At 45.6% G+C, this 10,839-nt stretch overlaps 1 protein-coding gene across 1 annotated transcript in view; it reads left to right on the top strand.

The window, feature by feature from the left end:
- LOC124671849 (187-kDa microtubule-associated protein AIR9-like) overlaps positions 1-2,718 on the top strand; it is a 7,281-nt gene extending 4,563 nt beyond the window's left edge. The window contains exons 2-10 of the mRNA XM_047208170.1: positions 76-149; positions 230-368; positions 444-625; positions 869-1,024; positions 1,182-1,313; positions 1,520-1,578; positions 1,901-1,933; positions 2,029-2,160; positions 2,268-2,718. Of these exons, the coding sequence (XP_047064126.1) occupies positions 76-149; positions 230-368; positions 444-625; positions 869-1,024; positions 1,182-1,313; positions 1,520-1,578; positions 1,901-1,933; positions 2,029-2,160; positions 2,268-2,444 (1,084 nt within the window). The 3' untranslated portion in view covers positions 2,445-2,718. The remainder of the gene's footprint in view (positions 1-75; positions 150-229; positions 369-443; positions 626-868; positions 1,025-1,181; positions 1,314-1,519; positions 1,579-1,900; positions 1,934-2,028; positions 2,161-2,267) is intronic.
- Positions 2,719-10,839: the final 8,121 nt, after the last annotated feature.

Below are 10,839 nucleotides of genomic sequence, written 5' to 3'. Positions count from 1 at the left end.
GATAATTTGGTGGAAAATTATGAAGTGGTCTTTCTTGATGTCTAATATGCAGTATGCCTTTGTAACACTTGGCAGGTATACCCCTATTCGTTCAGATGGGGTCATCGGCGAAGAAAAGATTTCTGGACCATCTGATATAATCTTTCCTGGTAAGCTATACATGTATGAACCTAATGGTTACTACTTTAATGTTCGTATTTTTTATATAAACTGAATCCTTTGGTCGCAGAGCAACTTCAAATTGAGACCCTCTCTTTCAAAGGAAATCAAGTCGAGAGGGAAACACTGACTGTAGTTGAACAAATTCCAAGCAATGAGACTCAAGAACATATATGGCGTAACTACAAGAAAGAAATAAAATATCAATGGTAATAAACGAGCCACATCTGTTTTTCCCTTTAGTCAATATGCATGTAACACATACTGTGTATCTTTGAATGTAGGTTTGCTTCAAATGAATCAGGAGCTGACCTGTCTTTTGAACCTTTGGCTACCGAGTGCTCTCGGTCATACAGAGTACAATTTGAGGATATTGGCCGATGCCTCAAATGTGAATGCTTTGTTATTGATGTATTTGGCCGATCCAGTGAATCAGTATCAGCTGTGACCTCCCCTATTTTACCAGGTCTTTTCTTCTGCTTATATATAAGACACATTTTTTGTGTCTTAAACATGTGCATACTTCCGCCCTCTCCATTGAAGTTGTTTTGTCCACTTAGGGAAAATTAATACTAGTTGGTATATGGTTATTGCAATTTTGACCCACCAATGACAAATCACACTAACATTACTGATTGTTGATAATTTGGTATACAACCTCATGCAAATTAACAGCAAGATTATAAACAATGGTATTTGGTTTTAACAGGAATACCTAAAATTGAAAAACTGGAAATTGAAGGAAGAGGTTTCCACACCAACTTATATGCTGTTCAGGGTACCTATAGTGGAGGCAGAGAAGGCAAGAGCAAAATTCAGTGGCTTAGGTCAATGGTTGGAAGCCCTGATCTTATCTCCATACCTGGTATGTTGATATTGTAAAAGAAATTATCGATGCGTACCAAGTTTTAACAATATTCTAATGTTTACCTCCTAATGGACACGTAATCTTAACCAATCAACTATTCTTCTAAACTGGCACTTTTACATGATCTCTTACTTGTGCTCGGCTTTTTGTGCAGGTGAAAATGGAAGGATGTATGAAGCAAATGTTGATGATGTAGGGTACAGACTTGTTGCAATTTACACACCTGTGAGAGAGGATGGAGTTGAGGGACGACCTGTTTCTGCTTCAACAGAGCCGATTGCTGTTGGTATAGTCAAATTACCTATCCTCATCCCTGTAAAAAAGAATACATATCATCTTCCCCAAATGTTTTTTATTATTGGTTACTGCGATTTTATTAATACCCTTCACTAGTTTTGTTGTTGTGTTGTTATACCCTTCACTAGTTTTTTTGTTGTGTTGTTATACCCTTCACTAGTTCGTAGTATTAATTTTTTGCTTTCGCTTGTACAGAGCCTGAAATTTACAAGGAAGTGAAACAGAAGCTTGACGATGGTTCTGTCAAGTTTGAGGTGACAACAATTTTTTTTAAATTACCTTCTTTTTATTGTTCAGGACTATCGTGAATAGTTTGATCTGCACCCTACATGCTGTTGAAATCAGCTTAGTTTCCTATTTACGGTTGTTGCTGAGAAATAATAGTTGTGTATCTGCCCTACTAAATTCTAGGTACGAGAGATTCCACGGCTATGATAATTTCGGTGACTACTAATTATTTCAAGAAAATGTTACGAAAATGTTTGCTAACTTCACAGTAATGCTATACATTGTGTTATCTCTACCGAAGTTTATTCTCTGTTTACTAACTGGATGCGTCAATTTTGCACTGAACAGGTTTTGTGTGACAAGGACCGAACACCAAAAAAGGTATATCCTCTAGCTTTTGATGTTCTGCGTCATCGAATCTCACCAGCATACTACGCTCTATAACTTGTCCTTTTTTACCAAAACAATACCAACAGGCGCAAGTGATGGGACATTTGGAGCGGAGAATTTTGGAAGCCAACAGAAAGAGGATCAAAGTTGTAAAGCCTGGATCCAAGACATCGTTTCCAACTACTGAAGCCCGAGGGACCTACACCCCTCCGTTCCATGTAAGTTCTTACCATTATAATATGTATGTACATTTTTTCTTCCCGGAATATACTAGTGCCTTACAAATATTTGGAAGACAGTGCTAACAGTTATTTGAGCCTTTCAGGTTGAACTATACCGCAATGATCAACACCGTTTCAAGATTGTTGTTGACGGTGATAATGAAGTTGACTTGATGGTGCAAACACGACATATGCGGGATCTTGTTATTCTGGTGATCAGGGGCTTTGCCCAAAAGTTCAACAGCACCTCCCTTAACTCACTTCTCAGGATAGAGGCATGAAAGGCTAACATTGTACACCAATCAGGAAAGCTCTTCAATACTGGTGTTCCGATTGTTTGTTTGTAGTGTGCATTTTGTAGGATTTGTAGGGTGTCAGCTTGTGGGTATGGATTTGTGCCCTTTTGAAGGACCAACAAACAAGGGCTAGTTGTCCTCTTGTTTTTACATGGTCATGAAATGTACATAGGGTTTTCAGAGTGAGTGAGTGGTGTTGTATACTCAGATACAGCTTGGGCATGCCATTTTAATGCCAGGTCATATCGTTGATGATCAATCTTTGCTGATAATCACAGCGATGCAAGGATGTGTGATTGTGTGGGTGTGCGCTTAAGTACTACTGTCAACTTTAAGATCCTCACAGCGCTTCACACTTGCAATTCACACGTGTTACGGGAACAAATAGAACCCGTTGCTTGTCAGTGAGAAGTGAAAGCAAGTATTCCACATGCATGGTAAATTTTTTTTACCGAGGTTTTTTCCTTTGTATATTTGAATGTTGAAAATAAAGGTCTTTGACCTAAATGGCACTTAAGAAAACTTTTAATCATCTCTGGCCTTTTGAAAACTTTTAGAAATTATGAGAACTAACCTGAGGTTGGGTGGTTATATGGGCCATTAAAAGTGGACCCAATATTTTAACAGTTAGGAGGGTGGTTGTATCCCCAGCGCACCAGAGTTCAAACTCCAGGTTTGACATTTGTGTCTCATAAAGACGAAATATTCATTCAGTGGGAGGCGACGTTCACATCGATAGCGAGGTGCTTGTGGTAACTTCGTCAATTTCAATATCCAATATGCCGGCTCAGTCTTTCAGAGATGCTCATAGGGGTAGGGTGCGCGCGTATGCGTTCATAGGCAGTGGCGGACCTTGCAAAAAATCTTTGGGGGGGCGAAGCAACCAAATAACATGTAAACTTTATTTGGAACACCAAATTATAGCACAACAATAAGTATTTTCAGAAATTTTACATTGATTTGTCCACAAAATACATTTCTAGATGCAATATATACATAAACTACACCAAAACAAAAGAACTAGATACTACAGGATATCATGAAACCATGTAGTATTGTAGTTGATCACACTACAGATTCGCTCTTCGTCTCTTTGCGCCGATGAAATGGATCCTCGTAGCTGCACTTTTCTGCGATTTCGCTCTCGATGTTGACTAGAAAACTCTTATGGCGCAACCTTATCTTAATAATTTTCAAAGCAGAAAATGCACGTTCCCAAAGTTAAGATGCAAGAATCAGAACTAGAAATTTCAATTTCTATAACACTCCATGACCTAGCTGAAATCTTCCCAAAGTTAAGATGCAAAAATCAGAACTAAAAGTTAGCAAGCAATTACTAGAAAGTTGAATCAGGGACATGGAAGAGCACGAGACTGGAGAGGGTTTTCCTCGCCGCGCCGCCGTCGCCGGTAGGCCGTTGGAGAGGGAGCCGGGGGCGCTGGGTCGCTGGAGGTGGAGCGCTGCGGGCGGGGGCGCTGGAGGCGGACCTCGGCAGAGGATCCATCGCGTTCTGCGGAGGAGAGGACGAGCGTCGAGAGGCAGAGGAGTCGGTCGCGTTCTGCGATCGATGCAGACTCATCTTTCCCTTTTTCCATTAGCGTGAGATGAGAACTGGGAAAGGGAAAAGGCCTAAGAGCATCTCCACTCGTCTCCCCGATGAGGCCCCCGAGCGACGTTTTTTCCATCCAGACGGCGTAATTCGGCCCAGTCGCGCCCCCGGTTCCTCGTTTTCGTCCGGATTTGACCTTAATCCATCCGGCGAGCCCACACCATCCCCGGTCCCCCGGGGATCTATCGGGGACTCCGACGAGTGAAAAGCGGGGAAGGGCCCGATCTGTCGGCGACTCGACACACGAACCCCACCGCCACCTCGCTCAAAATCTTCCCCACCCCTCGTATCTCTCTCGCCGCCGGCACCACCCCACCGGCTTGTTGCCCAGATTCCGCCGTCCCTCCTTCTCCACCTGCCTATTGAAAGTATAGAGATGGTAAACCTAGAGGGGGGGAGGGGGTGAATAGGTTTCTACAAGTTTTAATTCTTTCTTTGCAATATTAGGCTTTGCGGAATATAAAGGTGAGCCTAATGCAAACTAGGTGAAGCAACCTATACGAGGATACAACTAACTCGAGCACGAAGGCTCTCACAGAGCGGTTAAATCACAAGTAAGGAGTTCGGTTAGAGATAACCGATAGCACGCGGAGACGAGGATGTATTCCCGTGTTCCCTTGCTTTGCAACAAGGTACGTCACGTTTGGAGGGGTGGAGGTCCCACGAAGGATTCCGCACGCCACGAAGGCACACCCTATTCTCCGGAGCCTATCCCACGAAGGAATAGCTCACTCACTTGTGGTAGACTTTGAGGTAGCCTCCAAACCTTCACAATCTTGCCCGGAGCAAATCCACGGCCCGGATGCTTCCGGACTCCTCTTGCCTACCTAGGGTTTCCAAGGAACCCTAGGAAGCAAGCTTCTCGATGAATACAAGGGGGAATGAGATTTGGCTTGGTAGAACGGTAGATCGGGTCCTCCTCTAACGATTCCCCGGAGGGATTTGAGTTTGGGTGGAGGAGGAGGGAGATCTGAGGCTTTTGGTGTTTCTAGCAATGGAGTAAGAGAGAGAGAGCTCAAGAACAGCTTGTAGTGTAGTGCCTAACAGTTCAGAGGTAGGAGAAAGCCTATTTATAGTGTTCTTCGAAATATGTCCGTTGGTCACTTGCCACCTCAGCTTTTCTCTCGACAAACCCGGTTGACCGGACCACAGACCGGACAGCCCGGTGGTGAGGCCGGTCGGACCGGACCAGCGACCGGATTCCCTTTGCGTCGTCCTGGAGCTCCTCCGGTTGGCGACCAGTCGACCGGGCCGCACGCCGGACTCTCCGGTTGGTAGGCCGGTTGACCGGTCGGCAACCGGATCTGTTGGGTCCTCGTTTGGAGCCCGGTTGGCGACCGGTCGACCGGGCCGCGCGCCGGACTCGTCCCGGTTGGCGACCGGTTGACCGGGCAGCACGCCGGACTGGCCGGTTGGTGGCCCGGTTGGACCGGGCTGCAGACCGGATTTCTGCTGTAGACCCTTTTTCGATTGTTGTTGAAGTGGGGGGTCTCCTTTAGCCTTCTTGTTCCTTTGATACACCATTTATGCCTCTTTGCCTAATACCTGAGATTATCCTTATAAACATATTAGGACAAGTACTCTAGCACGGTGTCATTGTTACCAAAATAATGGATAAGGGTAAAATACCCTTACAATCTCCCCCTTTTTGGTATACGATGACAAACCGAGCTAGAGTCACAAATAGATATTATGATAAGCTCTAAACCTTGATTCCATATAAGATATTACGACAGCTCCCCCACAATGTGTGCACTTGGAGAATTTGCGTTTGAATGCAAAGTACACCATTTGTGTAACATGAGAAGCTCCCCCAATATCTTTAGGAAACAAGCATGGTATGGAGATGTGCATATCAAGATATATAATCATAGCACACATAATCATCCTAACATAGAGTAGCACACATAATAGTCGTCCATACACATCCATACACGAATTATTCGAAGTAGCAAATGGTTCTTGAGAAATCAAAGCAAATGAGCACAAGCCATATAAAATCCAAATAAAGCAACACCCATGGCTTGTGACAATCAAAGAACCCCGTGGTCCTAGACTCTACTCTCTTCTCCCCCTTTGGCATCGGAACACCAAAAAGGCGAAGAAAATAGGAGAGATGCTATCGCACCCATCAATAGAACTGATGCCCGGAGGAGTAGGAGCTCTCGCCATCAGTGCGTGCAGTCGCAGCACCTTCATCCTCATCACCATCATCATCAGCAGGAGTAGGAGCACGAGCAGTCCGAGGAGGAAGGCCACCATGAGCATACATGGAGAAGTCGAAGTTCTGGATCATCTCGTCGGTAAGGAGAGGCATCTCCCACTGAGGTGCTACCACAGGCTCCATCTCAGGTCCAGAAGGAGGAACAGGAGCATTCCGTGAGGCCATGAACTCATTCTGTCGCCTCCTTGTCTCCTGATTCACAACAAGGCTCTGATGTGCAACATCATTGGTGTTCTTGCACATTTGCCACATGCTGGAGAAGAAGCGAGCGGCACCATGCTTGGGGCGCCGAGAGTAGCTTGAGCTAGCATCATGATCATGGTGTTCCTTAGAACGGCGCTCAGTGGAGGGCATCATGGAGGGTACTTCCGGGCGACCGTCCTGAGTAGGGAACCTGAATGGGTCCATGATGACTCTTTCATCAAGAGTGTTGAGAGGAGCAGGAACAATGTAGTTGATGAGCCGCTGAACATACTGAGCATAGTTGGGAGTCATGCGGTCCATAACTGCACGCTTCAGTTCACAGTGAATAAGATCACAGCCATCAATCTTCCTTACCCTGTCAGGATGGCAATAGTACATCAGATTTAGGTGATAGTTCCTGACTTCACTTGTGTCGCCAGACTTGCTGATGAGGCTCTCACGGAACATCTTGGCAAGGACAAGATATGAGTAGTACATCCCAGATATAGTGGGAGGTCCAGCTGTAGGGTTCTTAGGATAGCAAAAGGAGATGTCACCCTTAGTAAGCTTAGACCGAGAATGAATCTTGTACCCGGGAGCACTGTCACCACCACACCCCATGGCTGCACAGAACTGAGTGTAGGTGCATGAGTACTTCTCCTTGCCAGTCATCCAAGTGATGGTGCGGTCCGCATCATCATGGAAGAAGACGGTGCAGTGGAACTGACGGACTAGGAGGGGACAAAAGGTGGGATCCTCTTGTTCATCATCGGGCTTGAGGCACACAAGGTCATATAGTCTCATACCCTTCAAGGTTTCAACCACAAAACGGTACTTTGTGGCTTCATGCAAGGCAAGCTCGTCAGGATTGATGGCCTTGGGCATCACAACAGCACCATTCTTCATGGACTCTCGAGTATCATAGAAACCATCCCATAGGGCTGCTTGTGTCTTGGTCCAGAAGAACTTGTCCCCACGAGTGTAAGTCCGTTGCTCAAAGCGATACGGATTCACCGTTCTCATTTCCTGCCACTCAACGCGGTTTGCATCTGCAACATTGAAATCTGGCACAATTTCATCATCCTGTTGGGCGGCATGCTTATCCTTTTTCTTTCCACCAACTGACTTGGTTCTACCCCCAGCCGAGCTGCCAATGTCAGTACCCTGATGAGCTGTAGTGGGTACACGACCACTAGAACGGTGGGGAGGATTGTCACCAGTCCGTCCTCTCTTGGAAACAGTGCCACGTGGCTCACCACTCCAACTACCTGTGAATGAGAAAATAGAGCGAGGATAGCAGTGGGGTAAGTGTACATGTCATCAATAAGAGGGAAGCCAAAAAGCATAGCATATATCCAAGTGTATTGACAAGATTGTGCGAAAACTGGGCGATCCGGCGCACAGGCCGGTCCAACCGGGCGGCAGACCGGACGAGCCGGTTGCCAATCCGGTTGACCGGGCTGCAGGCCGGGCCGGCCGGTTGAGAGGCCGATTGACCGGGTTCGAAACCGGATCTGTCGACTTGTAAGGTGTTGCCCAGATTTTCTACCACAAAATCATGCAAAAACTCATAAACTTGAATATAGACTATAGCAGTAGAGTGGAGCATGTGCATTGTGTTGTGAGACACTCTAAAGGCATGAGGACTTACAAACCCTAACCCTAACCCTAAAATTTCCTCAAATCATGTCAAGAAATTGCAATGGGTGATGAGGACTAGAGAATAGGGAGAGAGGGAGAGCACATTACCCGAAGACATGGTTCTCCTTGATCAAGAGAGCAAGAAGAACACTAGGGAGGGCTTGAAACCCAAAAACTCCAAAAATTCCCAAAATAGCTTGAGAGGGACCAAATCCTTTGGTGGAGATGTTCCAAGGGGCCCGATCTATGGTTTGGTGGAGTTTGGGAGGATTCTTGTGGTGGGAAGGTCCTAGACCATGGTGGAGGTGGTGGAGGCGGCGGCCATGGAGGTGTGGGAGTTGGGGGGTAATGAGGAAGAAGACCCCAAGGGGTATCCTCTTCCACACATATCTGGTCGCGCGGCCGGTCGGGCGCCCGGTCGACCGGACCTGGCGCCGGCTGGTCCGGCCTAGAGACCGGTCCAACTGGGCTAGAGACCGGCCAGAGACTAACTGCCTAGTTTTGTCTCGTTTTTGCCTCGTTTTGCCCCTATGCTTTGTGTAAATGTGTGTGAATGCTCAGATGATGACATGTACATATAGATAGATAGATGATGATGAGATGAGCATAGACATGGGGTTGGAAACAGAAAGTTCTCTAGGCATACCCATTGGAGAGAAAATCCAAACAAGTTGTAGATAGCAACAATGGGCATGATTCGAAATATATATCAAGAATCATAAGTCATTTTGAAATGAAGTTTGCAATAAGATCATTTGGCCTTATATAGTCAAATCAAGTTGTAAATGAAGGCTCAATGAGGGGCGGGGGATTACTCCCCCTATGTGAAAGCGCAAATGTCATGAGACCTCGAAGAGACATGCTTGGGTCCATATAATGACATTGGGTCTATTTATGTTGCACACATAGGTATGCATCATACCAAGACATGGTAGGATGACTATCCCCATATGTGCTATACCTCTAAGCTAGATAGCAAGATAAATGCAAGAATATAGTGCAAGAAGTTAATCAATCCAAGTTTTTAGGATCAAGAATACCAAGTTCTCCTCTCAAGTTAACAAACCGGGCTTCATCCAAAGGCTTAGTGAAAATATCCGCCAATTGGTAGGTTGTTCCCACATGAGTGAGATCAATATCCTTATTGGCAACATGATCACGTAGGAAGTGATGGCGAATGTCAATATGTTTGGTGCGACAATGTTGAACCGGATTATTGGCGATCTTAATCGCACTTTCATTGTCACAAAGAAGAGGCACCGTACCAAGAGACACACCATAGTCTTTCAAGGTTTGCTTCATCCATAACAGTTGAGTGCAACAAGAGGCCGCGGATATGTATTCGGCTTCGGCGGTGGATAAAGCGGTGGAGTTTTGTTTCTTGGATGACCAACTCACCAACGACCGGCCAATAAATTGGCAAGCCCCGGAGGTAGACTTCCGGTCAACCTTATCACCGGCCCAATCGGAATCCGAATAGCCAATGAGTTCAAAGGTTGACCCCTTTGGATACCATAGCCCGAGAGTAGGAGTGAGAACAAGGTATCTTAGAATCCGTTTGACCGCCATTAAATGGCTCTCCTTGGGAGCGGATTGAAAACGAGCACACATCCCTACACTTAGCATGATATCCGGCCTAGAGGCACAAAGGTAGAGCAAGGATCCTATCATGGAGCGGTATACCTTTATGTCCACATCCTTCTCACCGTCACATGAGCCAAGTTGCCCCTTTACGAGCATGGGTGTCTTCATTGGGCTTGCATTGGTCATGTTGAATTTCTTGAGCATGTCCTTCACATACTTTTCTTGAGAGATGAAGGTGCCTTTTGCAAGTTGCCTCACTTGGAAGCCTAGGAAGAAATTCAACTCTCCCATCATGGACATCTCAAATTTCCTAGTCATCAATAGCTCAAAAGCTTTGTTATGATTGGGGTTAGTTCCACCAAAGATAATATCATCAACATATATTTGACATATAAATAGGCCACCCCCTTTAACCCGCTTGGTGAAAAGGGTGGAATCGACCGTACCCATGCAAAACCCATCATGTAGTAAGAAATCCCTAAGGAACTCATACCAAGCACGTGGAGCTTGCTTGAGACCGTAGACTGCCTTATGGAGTAATACACGTGGTTGGGTCGGCATGGGTCTTCGAAACCCGGGGGTTGAGCCACATAGGCGGTTTCTTTTAGAGGACCATTCAAAAATGCACTTTTCACATCCATTTGATATAGTTTGAAATTGTGGAAAGATGCAAATGCAAGCAAAAGACGAATAGCTTCAAGACGGGCTACCGGCGCAAAGGTATCCTCAAAATCCATACCTTCTATTTGGGCAAACCCTTGCGCCACTAACCTTGCTTTGTTTCGTATGACAATGCCATTCTCATCTTGCTTGTACTTGAATACCCATTTGGTCCCAATAACATTGATGCGATGATCTTTGGGTCTCTCAACTAGAGATCACACTTCATTACGAGTGAAACACTCCAATTCTTCTTGCATGGCAATTACCCAATCCGGATCAACCAAGGCTTCATGTACCTTGAGTGGTTCAAAACTAGACACAAAAGCATGGTGTTGACAATAAGTGATAAGTAATGCATGGTGTCTACGAGTTACCACTCCTCTTGAGATGCTACCAAGGACATGATCTACTTTCATGTCACTTGCCCTTGTAGCGGCCTTGATCTTCCGAATGGTTCCTTCATGATCAATGAATTC

This window comes from Lolium rigidum, chromosome 7 (assembly GCF_022539505.1).
Source record: "Lolium rigidum isolate FL_2022 chromosome 7, APGP_CSIRO_Lrig_0.1, whole genome shotgun sequence".
NCBI lineage: Eukaryota > Viridiplantae > Streptophyta > Magnoliopsida > Poales > Poaceae > Lolium > Lolium rigidum.
This window is presented reverse-complemented; position numbering and strand designations above follow the sequence as displayed.